The 14,208-nt window shown below is 44.5% G+C and overlaps 1 protein-coding gene across 2 annotated transcripts; it reads left to right on the forward strand.

Annotated features, from left to right (window-relative positions):
* The first annotated feature begins 6,813 nt into the window (after positions 1-6,813).
* Positions 6,814-11,136, forward strand: LOC130243581 (uncharacterized). Of its 2 annotated transcripts, none has more exons than XM_056475804.1 (7): positions 6,814-6,972; positions 7,578-7,895; positions 7,963-8,283; positions 9,077-9,142; positions 9,225-9,383; positions 10,834-10,881; positions 10,979-11,136. In XM_056475804.1, the coding sequence occupies exons 1-7, from the start codon at positions 6,900-6,902 to the stop codon at positions 11,011-11,013; spliced, it is 1,020 nt and encodes a 339-aa protein (XP_056331779.1). In that variant the 5' UTR covers positions 6,814-6,899; the 3' UTR covers positions 11,014-11,136. The 2 variants fall into 2 exon arrangements, with proteins under 2 accessions (XP_056331779.1, XP_056331780.1); XM_056475805.1 differs by having other exon boundaries at positions 9,098-9,142.
* The last annotated feature ends 3,072 nt before the right edge of the window (positions 11,137-14,208 follow it).

Raw genomic sequence — 14,208 nt, forward strand, 5'->3', positions numbered from 1 at the left:
TTGATATGCAGCTACACAAGTCCCAAACCAAGCAAGCCAGAGGCGAGGAACAAAACTTCACCAATTGATGGAAAAAACCTTGAGCGAGACCACGCTTAGTTGGGCATGACCATTTCTTCTCTGGGCAAACTTCTTGTGCAGAGCTGCAGTCAACATGAACAAACACTTAAAGGGATAGTACACCCCAAACCATTCAACAGAAGAAAGAAACGCTACGGTTACTAAAGTAACCCTTCGTTCCCCGAGGGGGGGAACGGAAATGCTATGTGTAAACTTCCACTATGGGGATTTCGTCAGAATCCAATCATCTGAAAGAGTATAAAAACGGGCCAATGAAATGCCAATGAGTTGGCAGCGTCAGCGTGCACAGCTGGCATCAATGACAATCAGTCATGCTATAAAGACGCAGCCAGTGCCATGCTCGACATCCTTTTCTAGCTGAAGAGACTTTCACGCTCAACAGCTAAGGGACAATCGTTGTGGCGAAGGAACATAGCATTTCCGTTCCCCCCCTCGGGGAACGAAGGGTTACTTTAGTAACCGTAGCGTTCCCCTTTGGATGGGGAACTCCAATGCTATGTGGAAACTTCCACTATGGGGAAATCTATGGAAAACGCCACAACGAAAGAACCTTACTGCGTCCCTGGCGAAGGGTGTGCCGCGCAGTAGAGCGAGCGCACCTACAATGCCCTGAGACACAGTCTTCCAACGTGTCCCCTGGCCCTCACTTACCTGTTCAGAACAGTTATGTTTTTCGGGGAGTCGCAATAACCCAGTAAAATAGGTTTTGATACGACAGTACGTTGGGAAAGCGTTCAGTCCCGATAGGGAGGACGCTGCGGAGCTCACCTGTTACCCAGAGGGGAGACCTGGTGACAACCTATGGACTAGCCCAGAGATGGGGAGTCCTTGCATAAGGATGGTTAGCGGGGAGGGAAGACACGAGCCTGCCCTAGAAGGGGGGACTATCCCGTGGCTGAGTGAACAAATGGGATCGCCAGCGGGGATCACACATAGCAGGCACCTATACCCAGAACGCGGGCTGACCAGCGGGCATGCCGACAACGTAACGGGCCAACACCTGACTCCTCCGCTGAGTCAGGTGCTGGGGGCCTCGGAGGAACTCTGCAGGGTTCGCCAAAGAAATGGGGAACTAAACTGACAAAGCTGAAAAAGCGCACGTATCTCCGGGTTAGGGAGAGTGGCGCAGCAAGCGTGTTTCGACACCTCAACCGAATCGTTTCCTCAATCACCAAGGGTTGCCTAATCCCCTCGAGGAAACCGGCTCCACTCGCAGATTGTAACCTTGCAAATGTATTGGGTGTCACCCAACCCGTAGCTCTACAAATGTCTGTCAGAGAGGCGCCGCGTGCTAACGCCCAGGAGGATGCGATGCTCCGTAATGGAGTGCGCTCTCACCCCCGGGGGACACGGCTCACCCTGGCCCAAAGGCGAGGGAGATGGCATCCACTATCCAGTGGGCCAACCTCTGTTTAGATACGGCACTTCCCATCTGCCGACCACTGTAATGGACAAAGAGCTGGTCAGAGGATCTAAGGCTCTGAGTGTGGTCCACATATATTCGCAAAGCGCGAACAGGACACAACAATGAAAGGGCTGGGTCTGCCTCCTCCGCGGGCAGCGCTTGCAGGCTCACTACCTGATTGTTAAACGGCGTGGTAGGAACCTTGGGCACATAGCCGGGCCGGGGTCTCAGGACAACGTGAGAGTAGGCCGGCCCGAATTCTAGGCACGAGTCACTGACCGAAAATGCCTCCAGGTACCTAACCCTCTTAACCGATGCCAACACGACCAGCAGAGCTGTCTTCAAGGACAGAAATCTCAAGGATACTGAGTCGAGTGGTTCGAAGGGATCCCCACGTAGGCTCGTAGCACTACCGCGAGATCTCAAGAGGGTATGAGAGGGGGGCGGGGGAAAACATCCGCCTCGCACCTCTGAGGAACTGGATGATGAGGTTATGCCTCCCCACGGTGCCGCCATCCACGCATCATGATGAGCGGAGATGGTGGCCACGTAAACCCTCAGTGTGGAGCGCGACAGCCTTCGCTCCACCTGTCCTGAAGGAAAGAAAGCACAACACTGATCTGGCAGGATCAGGGGTCTTCTCGGCGAGAAGCGCACCACTCAGTCAATAGACTCCACTCCAGGGCGTAGGCATGCCTCGTAGAGGGTGCACTAGCCTGAGTGATGGTATTAACCACCGCCACCGGTAGGTTACCTAAGTCTTCCTCGTCGCGTCTTATGGACCCCACGTGGAGGTTCCACAGAACTAAGCGAGGGTGCCAGATGGTGCCCTGTCCCTGAGAGAGTAGGTCCTCTCTCAAAGGGACTCGCCAGGGGGGGCGTCGCGAGGAGGGAGAGTTCTGATATCCAGGTCCGGTTGGGCCAGGGGCGCAACTAGCAAGACCTGCCCCTCGTCCTCCCTGACCTTGCACAGAAACTGCGCGAGTAGGCTCACTGGGGGGAGTGCATACTTACGCATGACTCGGGGTGGAGTCGCCATTCTCCCGGGGAAGGAGCTGCCGTGAGAGCCTGTTGGCCGCGCGGTTGAGCCCATCCGGGGTGTGAATAGCAAGCAGCGACTTCAGCCGCGTATGACTCCAGAGGAGCAGACGGCGAGCGAGCTGAGACATGCAGCGGGAGCGTATACCCCCCATCCGGATGGAATACGCTCCCGCGGCCATGCTGTCCGTCCTGACCAGCACGTGTTGCCCCCTCAGCACCGGTAAAAAGCGGCGCAGAGCGAGAAACACTGCCAACAGCTCTAGGCAGTTGATATGCCAATGCAGCTGGGTTCCCCTCCACAGGTCCGCAGCAGCATGCCCGCTACACACGGCCCCCCCACCCCATACTGGAGGCATCTGCCGAAACGACAGCCTGCCTGGACGCCTGACCTAGGGGCACACTGGCCCGTAGGAAGGAGGGGTCCTTTCCAGGGGGTGCGGGTGCGGTGACACAGCGCAGTGACAGTCACTCGGTGTGGGCCCGCGTGCCATGCGCGTCTGGGGACCCGATCGTGAAGCCAATGCTGTAGTGGTCTCCTATGGAGCAATCCGAGCGGCGTGGCCGCGGCTACGGATGCCATATGCCCCAGGAGCCTCTGAAATAATTTCAGGGGGACCACTTTTTTTCCTGTCGAACTCTCTCAGACAGTTCAGCATTACCTCAGCGCGCTCTCGTGAGAGGCGTGCCTCCATAGTGATCGAGTCCAGCTCCAACCCGAGAAAGGAGATGCTCTGCACGGGGGCGAGCTTGCTCTTTTCTCGGTTGACCTGAAACCCCAACGGGCGGAGGTGCCGGAGCACCTTGTCTCTGTGCATAATTAATTGCTCTCGAGAGTGGGCTAAAAATCAGCCAGTCATCGAAATAATTGAGCGTGCGGATGCCGGCGAGCCGAAGGGGCGCGAGGGCACCCTCCGCGAGCTTGGTGAAAACTCGCGGAGACAGAGAGAGCCCGAAGGGGAGGACCTTGTATTGCCACGCTCGACCTTCAAACGCAAACCGCAGAAACTGCCGGTGGCGTGGAAGTGTGGAGATATGAAAATACGCGTCCTTCAGATCTATTGCTGCATACCAATCCTGAGGACGAACGCATCGCGTGATGCGCATCTGCGTAAGCAATCCGGAGCACAGCCTGTGAAGGCAGCGGTTCAAAATGTGCAGACATAGGATTGGCCATAGCCCACCGCTTTTTTTTTTTTTTTTTTTTTTTTTGGGCACGATGAAGGTGCGGGCTGTAAAACCCGCGCTCCATCTCGGCTGGCGGGCCGGCTCGATTGCATCCTTCGCCAGGAGGACAGCAATCTCCTCTCGCAAGACAGGGGCGGACGCAGGACTGACCCTGGTTGCCCGTGAACCTGGGAGGCCGTTTCGCGAACTGAATCGCATAGCCGAGTCTGGTCGCATGGATGAGCCATTGCGATGGGCTGGCCTGCGCTAACCAGGCAGGCAGTGCCCCCGCAAATGGTCCCACCCGCACGATCACTGACGTGCCAGCGGCGGGGCAGCGTGGAGTGAGTGGGCTCATCCGGGGAGCGCTGGGGTCCCACAGGAGAGCAGGAGAGGAGATGTTCTCGTCTCGCACTCAAACTCCAGGAGAGGGGCTGGGAGTGGAGAGAAAGGAGACCGTTCTCTCGTGCTCCATGAGCCATTGGCGAAATGCACCGATCCTGCGAGCTGGAAGGCATAGCGTCCCAGACTGGCAGTGTTCGGGCTGTCACATCCGGAGGAGGGGAAAAGTGCTCTTTCACTGAGGATTTTGATTGCTTTTTTTTTTTTTTTTTTCTTTACGCCTTTAAATAACGTGCCCCGCCCTCCAGCGGGGAAAGAGCAAACTCCCTCCTCCCCAGATGGCCCGCCTCAGGGACGATTCGCGGTCCGGTTTACCGAACTTAGCGGCGCCCTGGGCGGGGGACGCTGGTTGCCTGCGCAATGCTCCGCGCAGCCGCGTGGCCGGAGGCGCAGGCGGGGGCGGCGAAGCAAAGCTGCGTGCGGGCGTCCTCGGCGAAAAAGCAGTGGATGTGGATGGCTCGGCGGGGGGGAGCGGTCATACAATCCCGCCGATAGAGACCTCGCCCATCGCCTCCGACTGCTCTATCACCGGCGTGAATTCCTGGGCGAATTCACCGCCAGTGTCGCCGAACAGGCCAGCCTGGGATATGGGTGAGTTAAGAAAGCGAACTTTGTCAACGTCACGCACATCACCAGGTTTAGCCTGAGGTGGCATTCCTGGATCACGGATGTGATCACCGTCCTTCCCAGGGCACACACAGCCGACTTTTTTTTTTTTTTTTTGTAAGAGCATAGTCGGTTGCGGTGCGGAGCGCATGCTCAGTCCTGGGTCAGAACCATCCTCGCGCAGCCGGGCCAGCGCCTGCGCTTGGTAGCGCTGGTAGGTGGCCATAGCGTGCATGGTGAGGGGGAAGGCGCACGCAGCACACTGCGTGAGCCTACTGTGCCCATCCAGGAAGAAGGGGATGGGGAGGTTTAGAAGGTCTCGCCTTCATCCTCTACATCACACCCCTCTAATCGGTCCGGCCGCGGGGCTGAGGGATAAACCATCTCCAGAGCCACGGCCGAAGCAGCCTGGGGAAGCACAGCCGCAAAGTCTGCTTCTGGATTCGACGCCGCGCTCAAAGTCCCGGAGGGAGCGAGCGGGTTCGAATCCTCGTCAGACCTTGACAGCCCAACCTCCAAGGATGGTGAGGATGGAAGCGCACGCAGATCGGGCAGAAAAAAGTGCCCTCAGGACAGCGTGAGTTTACTGTGCACTTCCGGGAAGAAGGGGACGGGAGGCTTTGAAGGTCTTGCCTCCTTTTATCCTCCACATCACACCCATCTAGTCGGTAAACCATCACCAGACCCACGGCCGAAGCAGCCCGAGAAAGCACGGCCATCACGTCTGCTTTTTAGATGATAACGCCGCGCTCTCCACCCCGGAGGGAGGGAGCGAGCGGGCTCGCATCCTCATCAGACAGTGACAGCCCATCCTCCGATGCAGCGATGGACATCTGACCCCCGGTGTCATCAGGTGAGAGAGCGACCATACAAGGACGGAGCGCTTCTCTTCACCTGAAGCTTGGATGGAGCGCGTGGAGGAGCGAGAGGTCCGCGGCCCGGGGGCGGCGTATTTACTCCCACTGAAACCCTCAGATCTGCCCGAGTGCCAACCGCAGTGCGGGGGACAACTGGGGTGGGTGGCTCTTTTGCAAGAGCGAGCCGCGATCTTAACTGCGCAACAGACATGACATCAGTGATGGCATGCACTGCCCGCAAGCACCGCATTAACATGCTGGACCCCCAGACATGAAACGCTGTGCTCGTGCCCATCATCCGGGGATAGGAAACCACCGCATTCAGAAACACACGGTCGGAGTGACGTCTTGAAAAAGACGCGCTGCACGACCCTGTTGCTCTTTTAGGAAAGCTTTTTTCCTATATACAAACTGCTCTTGGAGGACCGGACTTAAAGGACGCCAGGCAAGGGAGAAATGCCCAGCTCGACCATCTGCCACTGCGTATACGCGCTCTGGACCGGGAGAAGCTGCTTCTCGATCTCTCTCTGTAGACACAGGTTGGAGATACCCTCAAAGACTCTCTCAGAAGCTTCGTGAAAGGCTCTGAAAGCGAAAGGATGTCAAGCATGGCACTGGCTGCGTCTTTATAGCATGACTGATTGTCATTGACGCCAGCTGTGCACGCTGACGCTGCCAACTCATTGGCATTTCATTGGCCCATTTTTATACTCTTTCAGATGATTGGATTCTGACGAAATCCCCATAGTGGAAGTTTCCACATAGCATTGGAGTTCCCCATCCGAAGGGGAACCATGTGTAACCACTTGTTGAGTAAGTCGTGACGAAATGTTTATTTTTGGGAAAACTATCTCTTTAAAATATATTTTTTTGTAAATCTTCATTACAAAAAAATTACAAAACTATGTTATAAATCTTAAAACATATATGTTTTATACAGTTTTTATCACAATCATGTTGCTGGTTGATTCAGTAATTTAAACAATGTGTTGAATTGCACATCTCTGACATTTCGCACAGATCACATTAGCTATTTCAATTCTTCAAAAACAACACGTGATGTGCTCTGCTCGAAACTCTGAGATGAGGACTTTCAGTCTTCATATTTTCATCTTCTAAACTCTACTGAGGGCTATCAAATATAGCAGTGAGAATGCATCTTCAGTACATGAACACAATATTAGACCTTTTTTCTGACTTCCGTAGGAAAATTACTGAAAACAACAGCTCTGCGGAAATGAAATGTTGTGGCTAACTGAAAACAACAGCTCTGCGGAAATGAAGTGTTGTGGCGTGTGCTCATAAAGCATTCATCTGTCCTGCAGTGAGCTTCTTTACTGTATATGATGGCGCATTTTCAGCTTTCACATTTCCATCTCCTGTTTCTGCTAATGGCAGCTTTATTAGAATACAAAGGTAAGAGTCTTTAATATAAAGTAAATTATAGTAAAGGCTTTAATGAGCATACGTAAAAAGAGTTTTATGGCTGTATAAACGTGGCATGAGCACCAGAGGGCTAAAGCACTGTACAAACATTTTAGCAGCCATACAATCTGAAAATACTGATGATAGAGAAAAAATTGCATCCATCAACAGAAATTAGATACACTTGAAGTCAAATTTAATAGCCCTCCTGTGAATTTGTGTTTTCTTTTTTAAAAATTTCCCAAATTATGTCTTAACAGAGCAAGGAATTTTACACAGTATTTCCTATAATATTTTTCTTTTGTATTTCTTTAATAATATTTGCTTTATTTTGCATTTTTTAAAAACAATTTTAAGATCAGTATTATTAGCCCCTTTAAGCAATATTGTGTGGCTACAGAACTTGCCTAATCAACCCTACTTGCCTAATTAACATTGCACTTTAACTAGCTGAAACTAGTGTCTTGAAAAATATCTAGTAAAATGTACTGTCATCATGCCAAAGAAAAAACAAACCAGTTATTAGAAACTTGTTTTTTTTATATATAATTCCCCAAGTATGTCTTGTTTTGTGTTATTTATTATTTCTTTTTTAGTGGCAACGCAGAGACCATGTGAACAGCTTCAACAGTTGAACATAAGCCGTGTTCAGCGTGACAGCATGTCTATTCCTTGTTTAAGCACAACCCACCCGCTGGAGTCTCTAACAGTAAAACTACGCAAGAATAACCCAGTTCAAGACATCCTGATCTCTCCAGCATCAGAGCACCAGAGATGGTCTGTGAGAAAACATGCTGGAAATATTCAACTTGATCTGAAAGACATCCAACTAACAGATGAAGGTCTTTATGACTGTGAGGTCTACAAAGATCAGGACTGCCTTAACGCAGCTCGATTTAACCTGACAGTCAAAGGTGAGTATGATATTTCTGAAACTATGATCCCAAGTTGTGTTATTTAATTTAGTTTCTCTGCTTTCAGAGTGTAAAAGGTTGGAGTCTGTCTCTGCAACATTAGGCTCTTCAGTGCTGCTGCCATGCTCTGAACATCCTCAACAACACACAACTGATCAAGTCACTTGGAAAGTCATTGAAGGTCACAGGTCAACAGATATAACACAATATCGCTCATCATCCAAGACCTCAAACAGCACAGAGAAACTCCTGAAGCCTCTGTTTGAGAGAGCGAGAGAACTAGAGAATAGATCTCTGCTTATAAGAAATTCAGTAAAGACTGATGAACTGTGGTATCGGTGCAGAGTGAATGACAAAACCTGCTATGAAGTGAAGCTGCAGTTCAAAGGTGTGTTTCAGTGTAATAATTTTGTAAACCTATTGCCTTAAAGGGATATTTTACCAAACATTGAAAACTGCCATCATTTACTCACCCTTGTTTTGTTGAACACTAAAGGACATATATTGACGAATGTTGGAAACCTGTGACTATTTACATTGCTAGTAGAAAAACAATACTATGGTCAAACAAGAGTGTGTAAATGATGACCGAATTATCAATTTGGGTAAACTACACCTTTAAAGGTCACAAGTTAACTTTGAATAAATGTGATTAACCCATTGTGACTTGGAACTGTTAAATTGACTTGGCATTTTTTTTGAATTATGCATATTGTTCATTCACTCACTCTTTAGTCCTTGATTTATCAGGGGTCGCCACAGTGGAATATACCACCAATTACTGGTGTATATGTTTTATGCAGCGGTTGTCTTTCCAGCTACATCCCAGTACGGGGAAACACCCATACACGCTTTCATTCACACAAACACTCATTCACTATACACTATACATTTAGTTTACCCAATTCTTCGATACATGTCTGTGGAGAGAACATGCAAACTCCACACAGAAATGCCTCCTGTCGAACCAGCGACCTTTTTGCTGTGAAGTGACAATGCTAACCACTGAGCCCCCAACAGTGTCAAATTGTGTAGTTAATTTTTTTAACTAATATGATAATGTAAACATGCCTGCGATTATTTTAACAGTCTTGAGGAAGGGTAATGTTTTCATACTAGCTGAAAAACGTAGGTTGACATCTGTTTTTCTGTCTAAATATCTGCTGAATTGCATTTCAAAGAGATGAAGATGAAGATTCTAGATGAGACGTTTCATTCATTGACAACATTTTCCACAGCACAATTAGGTAATTGTGAGAAAAAAATAATCTAATCAATCAGACTCAGATGATGTTTATTTAAGTTTTCCTTTTTTTTTTATCATCGCAGATCCTCCAACCCCTTCTAAGAGTCCTGTTGGTCTACTGAAAGGCGACACTGCTGCACTCACTGCGTCAATCATAACTAATCTGACAGTAGTAGTGATGGCCACAATAGCATGTGTGATTCTTTATTTCAAAACCCGAAGGAACAAAAACAACAGCCAGAGTAAGTCCACAACTAGAAATCACAACACTGTTCTTTAACTGAGATGATTGCTTTAGTCTTCAAACAAAAAGAACTCTGGAAATAGGTTATCCAAACCAAAACTCTGACTAGCTGTGGTAGGGCTGGGCGATTTGGCCTAAAATTAAAATCTCGATTAATTGAAATTTTAACTCGATTACGATTATTCATTCATTCATTTTCTTTTCGGCTTAGTCCCTTTATTAATCCGGGGTCGCCACAGCGGAATGAACCACCAACTTATCCAGCATGTTTTATGCAGCGGATGCCCTTCCAGCTGCAACCCATCACTGGGAAACATCCACACACGCTCATTAACACTCATACACTACGGCCAATTTAGCTTACCTAATTCACCTATACCGCATGTCTTTGGACTTGTGGGGGAAACCGGAGCACCCAGAGGAAACCCATGCAAACACGGGGAGAACATGCAAACTCCACACAGAAATGCCAACTGACCCAGCAGAGGCTCGAACCAGCAACCTTCTTTCTGTGAGGCGATTGTGCTACCCACTGCGCCTCGATTACGATTAATGAACAGTTATTATTGTAATAATTGCCCTCATAGCTGACAAGTTTTGCACAGTAAATATGCTCACATTTTACGAGTGAGAGATACACACTATCTATGGTTATTATTGAGCATCAACGTTGAACAATTGAAATTAAAACACACATTGGCCTAAAACCAACAGTTATTTTCTTTTCTTATAAAAAAGTGTAAATAATAACTTGCACTTTTGGAAACAAAATTAATAATTTTCAATGTTTTTCATATTAAAAGTAGAAAATAAGCAGAATCTCTTCTAAATAAAATAACAGGATTGTTTATCCTGTAAATAATATTGTAAACACTGCATTTCTTGCATCTTCTGTAAACAAATATTTGAATGTAAATAGTGATTTGATTGTAATAGAAAATATGTTGTCTCAAGGCTTTTCTGGCGCAGCTTCCAATAATCGTCAATGAAGTGCAGACGTGTAGTTACATTTATTTAAGAGGTGTGCCAGACCATACCGTGCGTTAAAGGTAGAAGAATAAATCAGTCATAACAGAGCGGGGTCACGTGACTCCACACACTGCAGGGCGATTAATTGAAAAAAATGATCTGGAAAATGTGATTGATTATTGGTTCTGAATGTCGATTTTGATTATTTCTTGATTAATCGCCCAGCCCTAAGCTGTACTATATTCTGCAGTTCCATTCTACTACATACAAGATGAGATGTCAGAAATTAAACACAACCAGGGTATATTTATTTAGAATATTTTTTTTTTTGTCTTGTTTCATTGAGATATGAAATTAAATGCATATCATTCCATCCTGATGCTGTGTTCTCATGTTGTATAGAAAGACACTTTGTCATAGACATTTTATGCAGGTTTTTGAATCGATCAGATGCCAAATAACTTTTTTGTATTTTGTAGTTGAACTGAACTGCAAGTCGTCTGTCTGTTATTCTAAAATTTCAGGAGGTAAGTGATATTCATTGTAGGTCCTTAAAAAATGTGTTTTCTGTACCTGATCAAGCATACTTATTAAATAGACTGACAAAGAATCCTTTTCTTGCAGAGTTTGATGTCCTGTTACCTGATCAGTCTAACTGAACAGCTTATATATTTAACATACACTAACTGAACCTGAACAATATCAAAATAAGCAAGCTAGTTAACATCCATTACAACAGAATGAGGTGAAATAATTTAAATAACTATATTTAATGCTTGTATTTTTTTTTTTTTTTCTAATAAGTTGCTTAAAGTTTGTGACAAGCAATTTTTGCAATTTTAGAGACTGGACCTGTCCAAGTATTCACACTTGTGGCCTTTGCATTTTGCTTGTCTTCTTGCATTACGTATGCATTTATATATATATATATATATATATATATATATATATATATATATATATATATATATATATATATATATATATATATATATATATATATTTATTGTATTTGGCCCAATTGTTCAACTGAATTTGAAGACTGCAAGCGCATGTAAAACTTTTGGTTAACAACTGTGACAGGGTTATGATGAATAAAGCTGATAAACATTTGCAGAGCTAAATTTACACATTTTGTACATGTTATACATTGCAATTTGTACCATAAACTTGTGCAGTTCTGTTCATTGGTGCCTTATTGGCTCAAGCCATTCACTTCCATTGGTTTTTAGCTGTAAAAAAGCTGTCTTTATGCTGCTGATATTACAAACTTGTATTTTCTTAATAAATTATTTCATATTTAATGATAACAATAATGCATTTTATTTAAAGGCGCCTTTCTTGACACTCAAGGTCATCGTATGAGACAGCAAGCACCGTCAGTTCAAATAAAAACACAATATAAAAGTCAATAGAATACCATACATTTTAAAAAGAGTTAAAGAAAGTAGACCGTTCTAAACATATGTTTGAATGCAACGTCTTAAACATGATTGTTTGTAGAGCAAGTAGTTTGACCATTGTTACACCAAGTCATTTCCCCATAGACAACTGAATCAGATGTTCTAAATCAATCCCACAAAAGAGCTTACTTCCACATTGCAGAATTATGTCAATATGAGCTATTGGATATTTACAGTATATGCACAAGCTCTCTCTCGTGTGTGTACTTTCTCTCTGTCTGCCAGTGACTGCTGATTCAATACGGAGACTAGGAAATCTAACATGTCACAACTGACAAAAAAATTGTCAAACTAATTAGTTTTATCTTACCTAGACCTTAGCAAATGACCAGGGAGTGAGGGAATATTCAACAGCTTGCCGTATGTTCACGTTTTTAAAATGTGCTTCGTGTTGTGCATTTAACTTATCCCTTACTTAGTTCAAACTTTGAACAATATTTGAATGATATATGATGGATATTTATTAATGATTCATGAGATATTTTTTAGTAATGAAATATGATATCTTTCTAACCTTTGTTTTGCTCTAAGGTTATAGCACAATGTAATGTTTTCTATAAGTTTAAAACACAGTATACTGCATTTCTCAATTAAAGCTTGTTGAATGATAATAAATAAAGCACATTTCAGATTCATCTTGCTCAAGTTTTGGCACTGATATTATTTCAGATTATATAACACAAACATTATTTCTATATGCCAGATTTGATTTGATTTAATAGGTGAGAGTTCAAAGTGACTATTACCGCCGTGCCTTATACCGCCGCCGTTTGAAATAACTGCTGCTCTGTTTTTAGTGTAGGACCGCAGTTTGTGAAAAAGCCGCCAGGGGGCGCAAAGGGACGGGATGCGAACGGAAAGAAATAGCCTTTACAACAGCTTTAAATATGCTACTGTGCTTGTAAGTGATATTAAACAATAAGTCAAAGCATTATAAGTCCTTCATTAATCATTTAAAATTTGTTAACACACTTTATTGTAAACTTTTTAAGTGCAAAGAGGACTCGTTTTGGAATTGAAGAAATAAGACAACTAACATGAAAGCACAAACATTCAGTACAAATAAGTAGTCTTAAATAAATAAATAAAGCAGTCTTTTAGCCTAAATGTTCAGTGTTTGCCGTTTTGATAGTACACTGAAAAAATGCATTTGCTGTTTGTTCAAACTACTTATTTAAAATGAGTTGAAACATCACAAGTCTTGTTTTTGGGACAATTTAATTGTTTTATATTCAGTCCACTTAAATTTGTAAAAACTAATAAGTTAACTGAATTCCTTCATGCTGTCTCAACACAAATCGATTGTGTGGAACCTAGCATTTGTTTTTTAAAGTGTACAAGGATCACTCTTACTTCTGTACATAAATACTAAACATATCTGTGCACACAACATACTGTAAGTGTAAATACTAAATGAAAGTGGACCTCACCGTATAAAACACTTAAATACACTCTGTATAATAAGTCTGTAAATTTGTCTTTATTAATTTCTCACAGGCGTTTTACCAGTATAAAATAACTGTATTATTTAAACGAAACATCCATAAGCTTAGAATAATTCACTCAGAATAAAAAAAACCCTGATAATTTACTCATGTCGTCCAAGTCGTTCACTTCCACAACTGATGTTCACCATTGCACATGATGATAACCATTGGCTTTAGTATTTTTTTCACGGAAGTCAATGGTGACCTTGTTTGGTTACTGTTTGGATAGGATTTTTCACAATGTCATCTTTTGTGTTCAACAGAAGAAGAAAAACCTCATACAGCTTTTTAAGTGAAGAGTGAGTAAATGATGGCAGAGTTTCATTCTGGAAGTGAACTACTTCTTTAAAGTTCTTAAGTAAAACCTTCCTGGAATTTTAGTCATTAGTTAAAATGAGAATGAAAACATCTATTGAAAAACACTGAAAAAAGGGCATTATTTGATTGAACACCAATATGAACCTTATAGCAACTAACGTCGTTACAAAAAGAAACAACAAAACTATTTTAAATAAATTACTTTACACATTTTTTTTCATCAAAATCATGTTGCTAGTCGATTTAGTAATTTGAACGATGTGTTAAACTGCACATCTCTGACATTTTGCACAGATCACTTTACCTATTTCAGTTCTTCAAAAACAACATGTGACATAAAGGTCTTGTGGCGTGCTCTGCTCGAAACTCTGCTTTCAGTATTCATGTTTTCATCTTCTATATATATAAATATATTTCACTGAGGGCTATTAAATATAGCAGTGAGAATGCATCTTCACTAAATGAACAAAGATTAGACCATTTGTCTGGCTTCCGTAGGAAAATTACTGAAAACAACAGCTCTGCGGAAATGAAATGTTGTGGCGTGTGCTCATAAAGCATTCATCTGTCCTGCAGTGAGCTTCTT

This window comes from Danio aesculapii, chromosome 16 (assembly GCF_903798145.1).
Source record: "Danio aesculapii chromosome 16, fDanAes4.1, whole genome shotgun sequence".
Lineage (NCBI taxonomy): Eukaryota > Metazoa > Chordata > Actinopteri > Cypriniformes > Danionidae > Danio > Danio aesculapii.

Coding starts and splice junctions, on each gene's coding strand:
- LOC130243581 (XM_056475804.1), top strand. CDS start 6,900: ATGATGGCGCATTTTCAGCTTTCACATTTCCATCTCCTGTTTCTGCTA. Junction 6,973..7,577: donor AGCTTTATTAGAATACAAAG/GTAAGAGTCTTT, acceptor TTTCTTTTTTAG/TGGCAACGCAGAGACCATGT. Junction 8,284..9,076: donor AGTGAAGCTGCAGTTCAAAG/GTGTGTTTCAGT, acceptor TGCATTTCAAAG/AGATGAAGATGAAGATTCTA.